General features: G+C 44.5%; 1 protein-coding gene across 3 annotated transcripts in view; it reads right to left on the reverse strand.

Annotated features, from left to right (window-relative positions):
• The window catches only part of scly (selenocysteine lyase), a 61,094-nt gene that overhangs the window by 17,084 nt on the left and 24,448 nt on the right, over nucleotides 1-19,562 (reverse strand). For all 3 annotated transcript variants that reach the window (XM_057327408.1, XM_057327410.1, XM_057327409.1), the window contains 2 exons: nucleotides 15,389-15,472; nucleotides 15,193-15,295 (listed from right to left, as the gene is read on the reverse strand). In XM_057327408.1, coding sequence (XP_057183391.1) covers nucleotides 15,193-15,295; nucleotides 15,389-15,472 — 187 coding nt within the window. The remainder of the gene's footprint in view (nucleotides 1-15,192; nucleotides 15,296-15,388; nucleotides 15,473-19,562) is intronic.

The raw sequence follows: 19,562 nt of genomic DNA on the forward strand, positions 1-19,562 counted from the left end.
ATCTCTCCTTCACAACGAATGATTTTTGAAGTGTAGGCTGACAGTTTTGTTAATTGTTGAAGGCACAGGTGGATTTGTGCATGCCCTAGACTCATGGTCTGAGCGGTATCGGAGCGGAACCGATTTGGATAAAAACTGACTATATTTTGCGTGCTCCGCTCACATGCTCTGATTTAGACCACGGTTCCTGAGTTTAGAGGCCAGTCTGTGGGGATCTATAGTTTTAAAGACCAATTAGCTATAATATAAACAACAGCCTCACAAAATGTCCGTGTTGTCGACGTGGGTGAGAGTGGTGTGCAGAATGTGAGAAATGACATCCTCTGTGGATCTGTTGGGGCGATATGCAAACTGCAAAGGGTTTATATTATCCGGAATGGAAGAACAGATGTTGTTTTCAATTAGCCTCTCAAAGATCTTCATAGCCAGTGATGTCAGTGCCACAGGTTGATAGTCATTCAGACAAGAGGGATTATTGTTTTTAGGTACAGGAAGGATGACAGATTTTTTAAAGCACATGAGGACAACAGACTTGGCGAGTGACTATTTATTGAAAATAAATGTAAACAAGCCAGCCAGCTGATCGGTGAGCACCTCAATACCCGACCAGGAATGCCTGGACCGACTGCTTTTCATTCCGGATCTTCCATTCTGAGGTTTACTCGATTCAGCGCTCTGCGAACCTGAATATGTGAATAACAGTGGTCCAGTATACTTTCCCCTCTGGTTGGACATGAGACGTGTTGGCAAAAGTTCGGCATAACATGTCTGAGGTTAGTTATATTAAAGTCCCCAGCCACAATAATGGCACTCACCCTCTTTTCATTTCAAACCTGTATGACTGACTGACTTTTGCAGAACACAAAAGACGATATATTATGCATAGTAGTAAAAACATGTCACCTTCTGTTGCCAGCTGGTAGCGATATGATTGTAAATACATTTTGCCATGTAGATGTGTTCAGGCCATCACAAGTTTGGCTCAGGTCGGACATTGTATGCCTAAGTTACAATAACTTCCTGTTTCATGGCGAAGCGCAGACAGACTCACCCATCAACGAAAACTCATGTCCTTAGCAATTTAGCATCGCAAAGGCCTTTAGATGACACTGACCAAATATGATGTTGATCCGATTTAAACTCAAGGAGGAGTTAGTTAAAGTACAACACCTGGAAATGGCAAAAACAAAACAAAATTTGCAGAGAAATTTCAAAATGGCTGACTTCCTTTTGGGTTTAGAGCATTACTCTAAGATACTTTTTATAGGTATTGGGATGATACACAAGCCTACCAAATTTTGTGCACGTATGTGAAAGGAAGGCGGCACTACATTGAAGTTTTGTAGGTGGCGCTATCGAGCCATTTTGCCCCATCAGATATAATTATATATCACGTCTGACGTGTGTGCAAATTTTCTTGAGTTTTTGAGCATGTTTAGGACCCTCAAATTGCGATTAATTTAGAAGAATATTAATAAATATAGCTGCAAAGCAGCGATGACATGCCCAAGCCATCAGTGCAACCGCAACCCCGGTGGCATCAGGAAAACTGTGCACAGCGGGCACCTGCATTTACAGTAACCCTCTGGCAGTCTGGTTTTAAGGGATACAGTAATGAAAGGGTTACATTATGTGTGCATTAGTTACTGTACCATGAACTAACATGAACAACTTTATTAACTAACATTAACAAAGATGGATAAATACTGTAGTATATTGTTCATTGTTAGTTTATGCGTTAACTAATGTTAAAAATGAGACCTTATTGTGAAGTGTTATCGAAACGTTTAATGCTCTACAAACATTTTAGATGGTTTTAATGATCTATAAGCATTTGTTAAAGGTGTCATGAATTATGACATCAATTTTAACCCAAGCTTTTGTTATATAAGAGGTAATAGTATAAAAGCGAACATCCTGTAAGTGTCAGAACTGAAAACACCCTTGTTACTGAAATTACAACTTTTTTTGAAACCAGGTCCTGGAATGCACCTATCATAGAAAGGTTGAACACCACCTCCACAGAAGAATATCAACGACTACTTCTCTAGCCCCGCCCACTGGTTCGCGCATTACAGTACTGAAGTAAAACAAGTTGTGCGGAATCAGATAGAGCGAACAAGCAATAAACATGCCGTTAAAGATCACAAAATATTGTGCAGTGCCTGGTTGTGGAAGAACACAGTCGCTGCATAACCTTCCTTAGAATTTTGACATTAGTTATGCGTGGTTGAAGTTTATTTTTAAAGACGTTCCAGCTCACGTGGGTAAACATTGAGCGTTTGTTCGCTTCATTTCACCGCAGATTCCTTTGTGAACTAGGCTCAGGTCGACTTAAATTAAAAAGCAGTGCTGTGCAGTCAATATTGGATCCGACAGGAATGGCACAGCAATCTTATGCGAGTAAAACGTATTTGTACTATGTGTCACTATTGCTTTGATAGAGATCGCTTGATATGTCCTGATAATGTGTAAACTAACAAAACATGTCTAACCAAATTCACAGAAGGCTCCAACTAAGTTTACTACGCAAACTGCTGTCCAATCATAGCAGTGGGTTGTTTACTTCCAAGTCTTCAATGCAGCACGCCCATTAAAACTGAGCGTTTGTCGAGCCGGCCTCAAAATCTGGGTAGAAAATAGCCTATTCTTATTGATTTTGATGTTTTTGATTGTAAAAACAATGCGAACGACATAAGTAGACCTCATACAACAGTATACAAAATAAAAAGGCAAGTTCATGACACCTTTCAATAATTAAATAAATCTATATTGCCAGTACAGTACATTAACTTATTTTATGTATTTGTTTGTTTGTCAATTTAAATATCGCAAACAATAACAGCAGAAAGATGATTAGGATGAAAAGATTTCTTATCCTAACTCTATCTGGTGGATAACCTTAGTATTACATCTTTTTTACTGTTAATTTAAAATAATCACCATGGCAACACAGTTCCAGATATCCAAAATCAATTTCCAACTTCAGTATCTTGGCATCATGTTGACAAAGTTTGGTGTTAATTGGACAATTCTCCTAGGAGAAGTATGCCTTAAAGGGGACATATAGCGCGAATAAGTGTTTTTCTGTGTCTTTGGTGTGTTTGTAAGTTTAAGTTGACGGCGGGTAAAGACTATGGTCGTAGCATGTGGTTTTACAGCGAACTTAACTTAAAACGCGTCTCTCGACGGAAAGAAAAGAAAATAAGTCAAAGTAAAGTAAAATGAGAGAGTAGTTAGATGGCTTGAAGTCCGGTCTTAACCCATCTTAACCATAACTCAGTTCTGCTGAACAGAGTCCACCCCTGCAACCCTTTTGGTCGCTCGTTTTCCTCGCTGATCCTGTTGCTTTGTTGCATCCTGAGTTTTAACTCAACTGATTGTTCCACCCCTGGGGAGCTCTTTACCAATTAGATATTAGCTTTTGGTTCGGGGTATGACTTTCTCCTCCCATCACCATAATCAAGTTATCTTTAGTCACATTGCTACTAACGTCTTGGTTACGGATGTAACCTCGGTTCCCTGATGGAGGGAACGAGACGTTGTGTCGAACCGACAGAATGGGGTTTGTCTTGAGAACCTATCATCTTCTGAGTATTTAGAAAAGGCCAATGAAAATTGGCGAATGAAATTTGCATGCCGGGCTCCTCCCCGGATGTCCGGGTATAAGAGGGAAGCCGGCGTGCTCATTCATTCACCTTTGGTCTGAGGAGCCTAAAGCATCCTCCCCCGACCGCTGGGGTGGGCGGCCAGTGTTGTGGCATGAGGGACACAACGTCTCGTTCCCTCCATCAGGGAACCGAGGTTACATCCGTAACCAAGACGTTCCCTTTCTGTCGGTCTCTCGACGTTGTGTCGAACCGACAGAATGGGGTTCCTATGGAAAACGCCACAGCACTGAGCCGCGTCACAATCTCTGCGGAGCGACGTTGACTGGCCTGGGCGAGTCAGACGAACACGCTACGCGAAATTATGACCTTCCAGTGGAGAGGAAGGGGGACCCAGAGCTTTCCACAAAAAGTTGGGAAGCCCCCTAACGCCGGCCGTCACGGGCGGAGGCCTAATTCTCTAAATGGCGAGAAGCCGCCCGGCACCGTACGGGCCACTGGGTAAGCATTATTCCCCCTGGGGGAAAAACGCTGCAGAGGCCACTACCTACCGTAGGGAGGAATTAGTGGAGACACCACATGGTCTCACCATCAGGGGAGAACTCATGGGAAGAAATGTGCGGACAGGAGTTAACCGCAAGGTGGGAGTCCACCTGGGGAGGTCATGGGTTGCCAAGGTGGGAACCATTCATGAGGATACATCAGACGGAACAGCCCACGGAGGGGGGTTACCACGTCTGGAGCACTAGGTCCGGTTAGAGCTATGTGGGAGATAACTCAACTGTTCCCCGGCCTAAGGGGGCAGGGCTGCTCTGCCCAGCCTGTCCCCTGGAAGGGTGCTTAGTGATGGATGGAATGCCTGTTCTTTACCCGAGGGGAAAGAAGTGAGGCGGGATCGCCACTGCTCCCCCCGGAGGGGGAAGGGCTTCGAGGCGTACGCCCTACCGGCTGCCGGTCCCACACCTTGCCAGGATGCGGGCTGACACCGGTTCCGCGCGTAGGTATTAGAACCTCACGGAGTTGTTGGGCATAGCCCAACCCGCAGCTCTGCAGATGTCTGCCAGAGAGGCGCCCTGAGCCAGTGCCCATCGAGGGGTGTGCCTCACCCCAACGGGCAGGGGCGAATGAGATCGGTATGCCCTAACGAGGGCATCCACGATCCAGTGCGCCAGCCTCTGTTTGGAGACAGCCCTCCTGCTGACCTCCGAAACAGACAAAGAGCTGCTCAGAGCTTCTGGGCTCTGCGTGCGGTCCAAGTAGAGGCGCCGTGCGCGTACTGGACACAACACGGATAGGTTGGGTCTTCCTCCCCGGTGGGGAGCGCCTGCAGGTTCACCACCTGGTCTCTCGGGAGAGTGGTGGGAACCTTGGGCACGTAGCCGGGGCGGGGTCTCAAGATAACGTGAGAATCCCGGCCCCGAGTTCTAGGCAATCTGTGGACACGGAGGGTGCTTAGATCCCCTACCCTCTTGGAGGTGAGCGCCATGCGGAAAGCCGTCTTTATCAAGACTGAGAAAGAGCGGCAACCCCGAGAGGCTCGAAGGGGGCGGGGCCTCTTGAGGCCCGCCACCTAGGTCGCAAGAGGGTACGGAGCGCGGATAAGGTGGTCACCCTCTCGCGCCCCTTAGGAACCTAATGACCAGGTCGTGCTGTCCCAGAGGCTACCCAGCACTTGGGTCATGATGAGCGGCCGTAGCGGCTACATACATTCCCAGTGTGGAGGGGGAGAGGTTACTCCCCCGTCTCTCTTGAGGACGGGACAGCTCGTACCCGACCGAGCAACTCCGCGGGTCTTCTCGCGAGAAGAGCACCAGGACGAGAAGAGGCGCCACCTATGGGCGTATAGCCGCCCAGTGGCCGAAGCCCTAGCCTGAGTGACGTCCCAACCGGACCGGGGGTGGGTCACTCAGGATCTCCTCGTCCCGTCCAGACATGGAGACCAGGTTTTGCCTGGGATGCCGTAACGTGCCCCTTCCCCTGGGGAAGCTGTCCGCCAGGGGGAGCGGCCAGGGGGGAGTTGTTGTCAGAGCCTCAGCTCCGAGAACCAAGTCCTGGTTAGGCCAAGGGGCGTAACTAGTACCACTTGATGCTCCTCTTCCCTGGCCTTGCACAGGCCCTGTGCAATGAGGCTCACTGGGGGGAAGCGTACTTCCGCTTGTCCCGCGGCCAGCTGTGCGCAAGGGCATCCGTGCCGAGGGTACCTCGGACAGGGAGTACCAAAGCGGACAATGGGTGGAGTCCGGGGAGGCAACAGGACCACCTGTGCCTGGCCAAACTGCCCCAAATGAGCCGGCTGCGCGGGGAGGGAGTCGCCACTCTCCGCGAGGCGTCAACTGACGAGAGAGCGCATCGGCTGTCTGGTTCAGGACACCCTGGGATGTGTGTGGCTCGCAGGAGCTGATCACCTGCTGACTCCAGAGGAGGAGGCGTCGGGCGAGTCATGTTAGCTGCTGTGAGTGAAAGAAAACGCCACAGCAGCTGTGCTGTCCGACCGGACCAGCACGTGCTTCCCTGCACGAGAGGTAGTAGCCTCTCAATGCAAGTAGCACAACCAACAACTCTAGGCAGTTGAAATGCCAACGCAGGCGGGGGCCCGTCCACCGCCCCGACACTGCTTGCCCGTTGCACACGGCACCCCAACCTTGCAGGGAGGCATCCCAAAGGGGACCCCTGTCCGCAAGAAGGTCATGGAGACCAGGGGGTTAGGGTGTGTCGGCAGAAAAGCGTGTGACCATACGCCTGCTGCCGGTGTGCCACGCTCTCCAAGGAACTTGACTCTGCAGCCAGTGTTGGAGCGGTCGTATGTGCATCGACCCGAGGGGGACCACCCCCGCCGAGGATGCCATGTATCCCAGGAGCCTCTTGTTACAGGGGGACCGCTGACTGTCTGATCTTCAGGCAGTTCAACACTGATCGGGCGGCTAGTCAGTCGCGCTGCCTCTGGGAGGCCGCGAGGGTGCGGGCTTCCTCGTCGCGGGTCTTGCGCCCCCCCCCGGGGGGTGAGCGGGGCCGCTCTGAGGACAGAGTCGAGTTCCATACCGAGAAAGAGGATGCTCTGACCGGGGAGAGCTTGCTCTTTTCTCAGTTGACCTGTAGCCCCACCGATCTAGGTGCCGGAGCACCAGGTCCCTGTGTGTACCAACAGATCTCGAGAGTGTGCCAAAACTTGAGCCAGTCTCGAGATAGTTAGTACCCGCACACCTCCTTCCCTACGGGGAAGGAGGGCGGCTTCCACGACCTTCGTAAAGACTCGTGGAGACAGGGACAGACCGAAGGGGAGGACCCTGTACTGATATGCCCGTCCCTCGAACGCGAACCGTCGGAACGGCCGATGTCGAGGGAGGATCGAGACATGAAAGTACGCGTCCTTCAGGTCGATTGCCATGAACCAGTCCTGACGCCTGACGGACGCCAGGATGCGCTTCTGCGTGACCATCCTGAAAGGCAGCTTGTGTAGGTGCCTGTTCAGAACACGCAGATCCAAGATAGGGCGCAACCCTCCGCCTTCTTGGGGACAATGAAGTACGGGCTGTAGAACCCGCTGAACATCTCGGCCGGTGGGACGGGCTCGATCGCTCCTTCACCAGAAGGGAGGCGACCTCCGCCCGAAGTACGGGGGCATCCCTGCCTCTGACTGAGGTAAAAAGGACGCCCCGAACTTGGGCGGACGTGTAGCGAACTGAATCGCGTAGCCGAGACGGATCGTCTTCCTCAGCCAGCCTGACAGTCTGGGAAGCTGAGACCAGGCTCCCAGAAACTGTGACAGGGGGACTAGAGGTTTGATCTGCTTCATCGCCCCCGCGGGGGTGGTTCGATGGCTAGCAGTACGGATTCCTTGCCGGGGGAGGACCCCCGGGGAGGAGATTGGCTCTGCTGTTTTTCCTGCCTGGCGATTGTCCGGCTCGACGCACTGTCTGTCTGAGAGTGCTGAAGGCTGGTGTTTATACTCGACATTGGCTTCGCCATGACGCAACGTCGAGTTTGCCGTTCACCGTCGTGCAGAGGGTGGGAGCGGCTGTGTAACCCAGAGAGAGAGGAAACTCTCCTTTGAGAGGTGGGGCCAGCAGATGGAGAGACGGGGCAGGATCCGTCCCTATCCGACTCCCAGCGATGTGGCTGGGGTCGGGCCCAATGGTAGCCTCGATCCCCCTGAGGTCTTCCCATGAGGGCCGCTTCGCCGCGGCTGCTGATGGGGCGATGGTCTCCCTTCGCTGTCCCTCCAGGGGGGCCGCCTGAGTGGGGGGCGCCAGAGCCTGTCTCAGCTGCTCGTAGCAGCCCCGTGGCCTATTCCCCTGAGACGGGACCTCCTCTCTCAGACAGGCAACAGATTTGGCACCCCCAGCCAGAGCTGTGGGCTCTGCACCTTTGGCCTCTCGACGGGAGCCTACGGTCCTCCCCGAGAGTGTCATGAACATGATTCACAGGCTAGAGCTCCGTCTACTAGACGACTCTATACCCTCAAGTGGTCTGTCTTCTCCACCTGGTGTACAACCCGCGGCGCAGACCCAGAATCCTGTGACGTATCACTAATTCTGTCCTTCCTGCAAGAGCTGTTGGATAAGGGCCGCTCCCCTTCCACGCTCAAGGTCTATGTGGCAGCAATTGCAGCTTCTCATTCCCCCATAGCGGGCCAAGGAGTGGGAAAGAATGACTTGGTCATTCGCTTCTTGAAGGGTTCCAGGCGGCTACACCCTCCTCTCCCCCTCACCGTTCCCACATGGGATCTGCCCACGGTGTTGAGAGCTGTGAAGGGCCCTTCCTTCGAGCCTCTGCAGTCTGCGGACCTCTGTCCCTTAACGCTTAAAACCACTCTGCTGCTAGCATTAGCATCGGTAAAACGTGTGGGCTATCTACAGGTGCTCTCTGTGATCCCCTCCTGTCTTGAGTTTGGGCCTGACAACTCTAAGGTAGTCCTCAAACCTAGACATGGTTACGTACCTAAGGTGCTCTCTACTCCATTTAGAGCACAGGTAGTGACACTTTCTGCGCTCCCCTCCTCCGAGCAGGACCCGGAGCTGAATCTGCTCTGTCCAGTCAGAGCGCTTAAGATCTACATTGAGCGTTCCGCCCCATTCAGGCGGTCGGAACAGCTTTTTGTCTGCTTGGCAACCGCACCAGAGGGTCTCCGGTCACGAAGCATAGACTATCGCGCTGGCATACTCTTCCTTGGGCCTTCTATGCCCCACGGGAGTTAGAGCCCATTCTACTAGAGGTGTCGCCTCTTCCTGGGCATGGTCTAGCGGAGTCTCCATAGCGGATATTTGTGCGGCGGCCTGCTGGGCTTCGCCTTCATCATTTACCAGATTCTACAGTCTGGACGTTCCGGCCTTACAGGCCCGGGTCCTTTCTTCTTAAGACTACTGCTGGGCTGTGGTTGCCCTCAACCACACCAGCACCTAGCACACTACTGGAACGATTAACCGGATTAGGCCACCTATTAGCTTGGCTTTTCCGCCTTCCGCAGGATTCTCTGCCTCATACCTATCCTCGAGCCATGGCTTCGGGATTATATGATGTTTTCGTTCCACTTGTAGCACGGCGGGATTATACTGGTTCCCCATAGCAGTACGAGTGAAGTATCGATAGGGAACGTACTCGGTTACTAACGTAACCTCGGTTCCCTGAGATACGGGAACGAGTACTGCGTTCCTGGCCGTGCTTACAAGCTGCATATGGTCGTCGCTTCAGTCGAAGTAACCTGAGGACCCTACGGTGATGTGTCTGCTTATATAGCCATAAGCCCCACCCATTTTGGCGGGCACCATCGCCATAGGTCCGTGCAGCTTCGCTGCCATTGGCTCAAAGTTTTACTTTGCAAGCACCAATGGCCGTGCAGTATTCACTGCGTTATTGTAAAGCTTCAGTCATCTGAGAAAAAGGAGTTTTCCCCATAGCGTCCTGCTACGCAGTACTCGTTCCCGTATCTCAGGGAACCGAGGTTACGTTAGTATCCGAGTACGTTATGCTACCCAGTATATCTGTAGTCTCCTCATTCCGCATTCCACCTCTAGATCTCTTCGGTCGTCTAGTCAATCTCTTCTCTCAGTCCCTCGTTCTCGTCTTAAAACGAAAGGTGACCGGGCTTTTGCGGTGGCAGCTCCTAGGCTCTGGAACAGTCTTCCCCTCCACATAAAATCTCATGGATTAAAGTGAAAAAAAATCTTCTGACTGATTTTTTTTCAGGCTAAGTCATATTCCTTTAACCGACACTTTATCTAAATAGTCGAAACCAATAGCGTTTTAAAGGGAGATGTTTTGAACCACTTTACGTAGTATTGCCAGTTTGCGTATTTTTAATCTATGAAAAAGTTATTCTTACCTAGACAAATAATCAACCATCTATAACTTTTCAGTGCATTTTGTAATTTATCTTATAAGACCAAACAATGTTTTCTGAAACTCTTAATAATTAATAGAAAAAAAGAACAAAATAAAAGCACCATGTGACGAGGGAGGCGTGACGAGAGCCGTGGGAGGAAGAAGCGAGGCCGGGACGCGATTGATAATGAGTGTCAGCTGGGCGTCATTCCGGCCTCGTATCTCTCACGGAGGAGCGGAAGCATAAAAGGACGAATGGCAGGAGAATACGGCGAGAAAGGACCGGGCCCGGACATTAGTTAACTTTTTTTTAAGTTTGTTTATGTTTGTGTGGCCCGCAGTCGTCCGTGAGGGGCTGCCGGCCTGTTTTATTGCTGTTTATTGTTTATTTATTTTTAATTAAAAATGTTTGATTGTTCGCCGGTTCCAGCCTCCTTCCTTCCCGTTTTATTGAGCTTTGCTAATGACCAAACATTTTGTTTGTATTTGTCTCCAGAGTGCTTTTCACAGCCTTTTGGCTGTGAAACCATATTCCTGAAGCTTGGCTATACCTGACACTCGTTACAGTGTTTGACAAGCTGCATGACTAGTTTCAGTGTTTGACTAGCTTGTCCAAGGCAACCGTTAAGAAGGTAGCCTATCACTTTAACATTTCCATGGCGACGCGGCACTGCTTATCATGTGACACACTGCAGAGCCACAGCAGCTGTATGACTGATTCATTGATTTTACATAATTTTTATTTTTTACTCAAAAAATTCACAAACTGTTAACTATGTCATGAATTATCTGACATTCCGATTGTCAAATATGTGCATGTGAATGTGTTTTGTTGTTTAAACACTTTTATAATGATCGCGTTAGTTGAGCTATAAGCAGAGGCGGATTAACCATATGGGCAATTGGGCGAGTGCCCAGGGGCACTAAGACTTCAGGGGCACCAAATAAACCCGCAATACAATTTTTTTTATATAAATGTACATAAGCACTTGTTTTTTAAGACTTAAGTCACGCATCTGCGCTAAATAGGCGTGGCACCATGTGCGGGAATACCCCCACTTCAGATAAAAATGGTTCTGTCCTCTGCACTTTTTCGACACGCCTCCGCCAACATTCCCGCCCATGTTATCTGGTTAGTTACATAGATTTGAGTGAATTAATATTCAGCCAATCACAAGTGAGTGTTATGAGGCGAGTCGTCTTTCGTGTACACTTTAATCTTCAAACATGATGGAAGCGGGAACGATGCAGAGTGCATTGTTGTAGCGGAGACTAAAAATGCGGGTATTAGCACTGATTAATAAATGTGTATATATACATGGCATGCGTCAGAAATAAGATGTTATAGTGCCGATAATGTATGCTAATAGTACGTGGAGGTAAGGCCACTATTTAAGGTCCAAACCTGGGTTTTAAAGTGAAAGTGAAAAACGTTGTCATCACTATAGCAATCAATTCTTATGTGTCTTTTTTAGTGGAGTACACTTTTATCTTAGTACTTATGTGATCGTTTAGTAAGAAGAATATACACATACTGTGCTTAAATAGAGCGTTTGAATAGCTGTATAGCAGGTAAAATAGTAACAATAACGTTTCATGTTATTTGAATAACCTTGCTATACATTGTAATCTGGTGAATGCCACTTTGGTGAATTAAGTCCCAATGTCCTGAAAATCTGTACATTGTTCCATTGTCTCCCTAATGTGAATACATACATGCAAACTATATGTGTGTGTGTGTGTGTGTGTGTGTGTGTGTGTGTGTGTGTGTGTGTGTGTGTGTGTGTGTGTGTGTGTGTGTGTGTGTGTGTGTGTGTGTGTGTGTGTGTGTGTGTGTGTGTGTCCCTGTACCCCCACTTTGTGGCACGCACAACATTTACACCTGTTAAAAAAATGTTAGTGATTTTTTTTCACTACATCAAAACCTGAAATGTAACGTTACAACAGAAAGCAGGTGCCCCTTAACTACAGTAGGCCTAATTGTTAAAAATACTTTTTATTATAATACTATTAATTTATTAAAAAAAATGTATAATACTTACATTTTTTGTGTTCTATTCTACAAAAGTGTCATGTTAATGTGTAATTCTTGTAAAATAGTATATTGTAAATTGCTGAGTTTCATTCTTATAAAATCTTTTAATATATAAATATTTTAATGAGTGGATTCATGCGTGTGGGTAGGTGGGTTGATGGGGGGCACCTCTGGGGCTGTTGCCCAGGGGCACCATGAGGTCTTAACATGCCTCTGGCTATAAGCGGGCGCCGCCATGTTTGTTTCTACCGTGGTCTGAGATCTGTCAGATTTATATCACGTGAATTCATCCACTTCTCATAAAAACACAAACGTAAGTGCCTGGTGACCTGGTAGAAGAATTGAGTGATCTTAACAATTGTTTACATTGCAGATGCTGTGTCTGATCTGAATAAAACACATCCGTCAAATTACATTTGAGTAGATTGTTATTGCCGCTTCCATAGACATCAGTGTGTATTATACAATCTCTAAATGTATTTTGTGCTTGTAGGCACGTGTATATGTATGAAGGATAAATTAAACATTATGTGGTTGAAAGCACTGCACAGTTGTGATATGTGACAGGATTGAGTCTGTCTCTGGCTCAGTGCCAGCCAAAGCGCCGAATGTTCTAATCACACTGGTGTGATCGTACGCGTCAAGGGGTTAACAACATTATGAAAAGTGAATTTAAGTCATTAAGGACAGGCTGGAACTCTGCAACTGACGGAAATCCGTTGTAGACTCGCTGCAATTAACGGAAATCCGTCGTAGCGACAGAAAACTTTAATCCATGAGATCTTCTTCTTCTATTTCCCAATTTAAATCTGCTTTGAAAACCCATTTCTATTCTGTGTTTTAATTCTGTTTGAGGGTGTAAAATTTTATTTGTCCCTTTGTTTTGTCTAGACTGATCGGGTATGTCTTTAATTTTGTTTTATATTTGTTGTACAGCACTTTGGTTGCAACTCCTGTTGTTTTTAAATGTGCTTTATAAATAAATAAACTAAACTAACTAAACTTCTTTGAAAATCATGAGTTAACACCTCTTTTGTCCAATTGTCTGGGTTTAGCTGCTTGTCGTTGACACGTTCTTCCTTTGAATCTAAGTGTTCCTTTGTCTTCAAGCCACTTGACTATGGGGGGGAAGTTGAGTGGTCTCAGTCCAGATGGTATCACATGACCCGGATAATGGTCATTGTGTTTATTTGGAGTATGACTTTTCTTGATCGATGCAGTTCTGATCTAATCATTGGTTTCTGATTCGCTTAATTCCTACCGCGGTAACGTAGAGGAGACCGCCAAGCAAATAAAAAAATGTTGCATTCGTCACTGGAACTTGGCTGCATGGTACAATGGCAGTTAGACATTAGCATTCAGGTCGCTTCAGATGACCTTTATCAACCCCATGAAGCCATGTCAAGCAGTTCCTTCACTGATGGATGCATTTTTTGGGACTTCAAAATCTTGTCCACAATTCACTCCCATTCTAACGCTTGGAAGAAAAAATATGTGGTATTACAACTCCGACTGCATTATTCTTAAAGAAGAAAGTCATATACAAATAGGATGCCTTGAGGTTGAGTAAAATATGGGGAAATTTTGTTTCTTGGATGAAACATCCCTTTAACTGAGTAGTTGTGCTGTTGTCATGTTCACACACAAGACACGTTTCTCGTAGGTGACCCATTTTGATCTCAAAAAGGTGAGTTTTCATCTACGATAATTTTACACTCCATCCTGCAGACCAGTGTTAATTTCATTGACGAAAACTACGACGAAAAGTATTCGTTAACGACATGTTTTCACTGACGAAAACGAGACGATAACTAAATAAAAATGAATGCATGATAACAAAAATTGTAATAAAAATATACTGACATTTTCGTCAACTAATAAAAACGAGACGAAAATATTCTTGTCCCACCTGGCGGACATCTGTTTGCGCGCATGTGCATATCTCATATAAACGGTAGAGAGAAGTCTCTGGGAGAAGGGGAAGCACACACATGTATTCTGTGTCTCCACGCGGGTTACAATGCGTCTTATTTTCCTTCACGATCGCCGGTAAAACGCCGCAAACTTGAAGCGCGACTGCAGGCAAGTCACCCCAAAACACATTACAAAGGAAGCTCAAGTGTTTTTATATGCCTATGTTAACTTAACACGAGCTGCTGCATAACGTGAAATGCAACATGAAGTCAGCGAAAAGAAACCAGCGCTGTCCTCTACTGATTATAGAAGTGATGAAGTGAGTCAAACTGTACATTCGAACCAAATATGTAACATGTTTGCATGACTAAAGAAATGTAATACAATTTATATGAAAGCTATTTCTCATTCATTGCTGTATCAGGCAAAGACAGTGCAGCTCTTTCTTCAAAGAGACATGCCATGAGCCAATAGCCTTTGAGTGTGAGCCCTGTCAGAGCGTTTCATTGGTTGAATGAACTGAATGAACACGCCCTACTTAACGAGTCAATTGAGTCAAATGGGATTGAATGAACTGGAACATGTCGTTAATGGTCTAATATTCTGTGTTCCAACAATGCAAATCTAGTTACTGAACTTTTCTGAAAAATAAAGGTAATGACCTGGTTTAATTTCATTCTAAGGTGAAGTAAATTATGTCAAAACAGTTGAATCTTTGTATGGAACATTTAATTACACCAAGTAAATGATTTAAACCATTTAGATTTTAGTAGACTAAATATAATGTATATTTATTCGACTAAAATGTTTTTCATATTTTGTCGACTAAAACTAGACTAAAACTAAAATGATGGGGATGACTAAAATGTGACTAAAACTAAATTGCATTTTCGTCAAAAGACTATGACTAAAACTAAATCAAAATTTGCTGTCAAAATTAACACTGCTGCAGACTATGCTGCTTAGCACTCAGTTGCAGCTGGATCTGAACCACACATTTTCAAAGAACTGCCCCATTGTACTTGAAATTGGCTAGTAATGTTAGTTTGGTTGAGAGTGATAGCTGTGTTTCTTTCAACTTCTGAACTCGAACCTGATATCAACAAGTTTTTTATTAAGGTAGGACAATCATTGCGCAGCCAAATGTTGAACCCCAAAGATCTGGCACGAAGCCGGAAAACTTTAACCCCTGTTCACATAACAGACCTTGAATATAACAACATATTTGTGACTAATCTCTGTAGCATTACACATGTAGATGAAATTGTATACATACTATACTGTATAACTAAAGCTATAAAGGTGCCTTCCACTCACCCTCCAGTCCTCTTCCCATGATGGACACATTGCAAGTGTTGGGCAAAACTTCTGAGCCAGGAAAACGACTGTTAAAATGAACCTTATCCTCTCCAAAGACAGCCTGAAAAATGTAAATGTTGAAAATTAAACAAAGTTTACATTTGTTTACATAGAAGTGTTCTGAACACACAACAATAAACAAACAAGCACTTACTATCAGCTTCTGCTCCAGGTAGCATCTAATATCCAATAAATGGGTTTCGTATGCATCTAGATTTAAGCTTACTAATTCTGCAGCCTATCCCAAAAAAACAAGAAACAAACAAACCAACAAAAAGTAATTACAATAAATTACAACACACACAAACTCTGGGCACTATGGGATTTTTTTGTTTCTTTATTATCCAAACAAAAATACACTATTTAAGATAAAAAATACTCTAAATAAAAATATATAATATAATAAAAATAGTTTCAAAATTAGGTAATATGTTCACAAATTAATTTGCAATGCACATTTTTATATTTTTAATTCCCACACTTTTCATCACGTACCTACATTCTCTCTGATGCTGTATTTGTTCGCGGAACTTTTTTTTTTTCTTTTGGAACAGCACTGGCCATTTACTTGACCTTGGAATTAAATTAAACCAGGTCATTACCTTTATTTTTCAGAAAAGTTGAGTAACTACTGGATATGCATTGTTGTAACACAGAGAATATTAGATCATGTACGAATTGACTCGTTCGTTCAGTGAAGGGCGTGTTCATTCAGTACATTCAACCAATGAAACGCTCTGACAGAGCTCACACTCAAGCGCTATTGGCTCATGTCTCTTTGAAGCTGCGCTGTCTTTGCTTGAGAGAGTAATGAATGAGAAAATCTTTCAAAAAGACATATTACATAAACTGTATTACATTTCTTCAATCATGCAAATCACATACTTGTTTTTTAGCATGTCATTCGATCTTTTAATATACAGTATGACTCACTTCATCGCTTCTCTGATCGGAACAGCGCTGGTTTCTTTTGGCTTACTTTGTTGCATACCACGTTCAGGGTTCTTACACCTTTTCCAACATCAAAATCCAGCACTTTAAAAGCACTTTTAATGTGTGTTTTTATACTTTCCCAGTCACTTACAACTGCGTTAATTACATGCTGACATACATATACTGTATGTTCCTTTGTAGATAATCCATAGTTATACTGTATGCCAATTATATGTAATTATACTATATACTAACTATACTAAATTTATTCCATAAAAGACTTGAGCGAATTGTCATTTAACTCACAAAGCAGACATCCTATACAGTACTGTGGGCACTTATTTGTAATTGATATGATTTGACCACATAAAATAACACAAAAGAAACATGGAAAGAACATGGGTGCGAATTATAGGTTGCCGCCGCATCACAAATAGAGAATCGATCAAGTTTTTCTTTAAATTTAAAACAATTTTTGCTCATTAAAATGCAATTAATATAATACTGTTCCTATGTAATTTGTTTTGAAAATTAGTCACCAAATGTGGGAACAGTAGGTTGTAAGCTTTCAAATGATATATTTAGTTTGTCCAATATTACTTTAGGATAAGACTAAGGTACTGTTTTAACAGTATGGAAAATGCCCCACCTGTAAATTTGTGACAGTTCAGAAGAAAAAACAATGAACTGGTTATCATATCTATCATATGTATTTCAATCTTAAAGATATTTGTTTAACATTACGTTATAAAAGTTCCCTTGATTGTATTTTGTTCAAACTTTTGTGTAGTGTTAAAAAACTAAAACAGGAATGTATTTCTCTGTTTCAATACACAGCCACTAGATGGCGCATCTACGCCATTTATACCACACAGCACCCAACCCCCACCCCGTCACAAAAACATTTTGCACTTTACGCGGGTGATCCCAGCGAGCTAAAAAAAATAAAAAAAATCTTTATTTATACGAAAAAAATCTAATCCCTGATATCGTTAACATCGTATTAGCACTTTGTTGTTTGATGAAAGAAAGAATTCGCGACACTGCAGAATTGGTCCGTGTATCTTTTGGCCATTTGTTTTTCAGTTTGAACTTGAACAAACGGAGTGAGAAAACGGCGCCATTTTCGTTTTTCGTTCATAAAAAAAACGGAAAAACGAGAATTCGGCTTTTTTTTCGTTTTCAACTTAACGTTTAAAAAACGAATAAACAACTTGAAAACTAGTTTCTCACATGTGGGCGGTATGAAACGCCCCCTTCCGCTGACTGGCAAATCAAAGGTCAGTAAGCGACGTCTTCGGTTGTCCCTCGGTTCCGAATAAATAGTCCTCCGCTGCTGTACAGAAAGTATGTTTCATTTATCACATTAAACAACCGTCCACAAACCGTACAGGGCAGATTATAGACTGGACTTTCTTCTGTGTTACTTAGAGCATTTCATTTAAATATTTATATCACAAATATTAATGTAGTTCGCATCCGCATCTTTCTAGCTCTCCAGGGTTAAATCTGCGTGGCAAAGCTGCGCGAGACACTGGACCACACGAAGCGGATTCATATACTTATTTTATTTCATTTCATTCAAAATTCGCTGTTGTGGTTGTTGGGTTACCACATTTTTTCCACAAGTTTGCTTCTGTGTACATTCCATCAAGTGAACCAAGACGAATTCAGAGTTTTGCTGCGTGACAAAGCTGCACGACACTGGACAGTACGCAGCGGATGCATATAGGCCTACAGTGCAGTGATGTAGTCAAAGTGAAAGTGACCTATTTGTCAGATATGTTGATCAAGGTTCAGTCACTGTGTAGATTCCACAGAAAAAATCATTCAGTGTATGCTAAAGATTCTAGTATTTTATAAAACGTTTTTACTGTGATATTTAGGACTGGTCACATGCGAACGACTGACAACTGAGAGAAATGCTGACAAAAATACAAATTAATTAAGCCATCACGGGGTTATTATTATTATTATCAATAAATGCAGAACAACAAGCTTTAATGTGCAATTGAGAACGAAAGTTTTTTCCTTTATGAAAAAAGGATAGCCTACACTCTAGCCATCTTAAGCTAAATGATCAAACAAAAATAAATGCTAATTGTTTAGACTTACGGAGCCTCAATACAAATTACAACGGAACACAGCGAATTTTGAATGAAGTAAAATAAGTAGGCTATATGAATCCGCTTCGTGCTGTCCAGTGTCTCGCGCGGCTTTGCCACGCAGATTTAACCCTGGAGAGCTAGAAAGATGCGGATGCGAACTACATTAATATTTGTGATATAAAAAATTATATGAAATGCGTTAGGTTTCACGAGGAAAGTCCAGTCTAGAACCTGCCCTGTACGGTTTGTGGACGGTTGTTTAATGAGAGAAATTAAACATACTTTAAGGATCCCCACTGTACAGCAGCGGAGGACTTATTTACGTCTAAATAATAATAATAACCCGTGATAGCTTAATTAATTTGTATTTTTGTCAGCATTTCTCTCATTGTCATCGTTCGCATGTGCCAGTCGTAAATAACACAGTAAAACGTTTTATAAAATACTAGAATCTTTAGCATACACTGAATGATTTTTATTGTGGAATCTAAACAGTGACTGAGCCTTGATCAACATATCGGACAAATAGGTCACTTTCACTTTGACTACATCACTGCACTGTATCCGCTGCGTACTGTCCAGTGTCTTGCGCAGCTTTGTCACGCAGCAAAACTCTGAATTCGTCTTGGTTCACTTGATGGAATGTACACAGAAGCAAACTTGTGGAAAAAATATGTTAACCCGACAACCACCAACACAGCGAATTTTTAATGAAATAAAATAAGTATATGAATCCGCTTCGTGCGGTCCAGTGTCTCGCGCAGCTTTGCCACGCAGATTTAACCCTGGCGAGCTAGAAAGATGCGGATGCGAACTACATTAATATTTGTGATATAAATATTTATATGAAATGCGCTAGGTTGCACAGAAGAAAGTCCAGTCTATAATCTGCCCTGTACGATTTGTGGACGGTTGTTTAATGTGAGCAATGAAACATACTTTCTGTACAGCAGCGGAGGACTATTTATTCGGAACCGAGGGACAACCGAAGACGTCGCTTACTGACCTTTGATTTGCCAATCAGCGGAAGGGGGCGTTTCATACCGCCCACATGTGAGAACTAGTTTTCAAGTTGTTTATTCGTTTTTTAAACGTTAGGTTGAAAACGAAAAAAAGCCGAATTCTCGTTTTCCCGTTTTTTTGATGAACGAAAAACGAAAATGGCGCCGTTTTCTCACTCCCGTTTGTTCAAGTTCAAACTGATAAACAAATGGCCAAAAGATACACGGACCAAATTCAGTCGGTGAGCACACACACACAACTTGACGTAGTTTTTAAGTAAGATAG

The sequence above is a fragment of the Triplophysa rosa genome, unplaced genomic scaffold (genome assembly GCF_024868665.1).
Source record: "Triplophysa rosa unplaced genomic scaffold, Trosa_1v2 scaffold229_ERROPOS85089, whole genome shotgun sequence".
NCBI lineage: Eukaryota > Metazoa > Chordata > Actinopteri > Cypriniformes > Nemacheilidae > Triplophysa > Triplophysa rosa.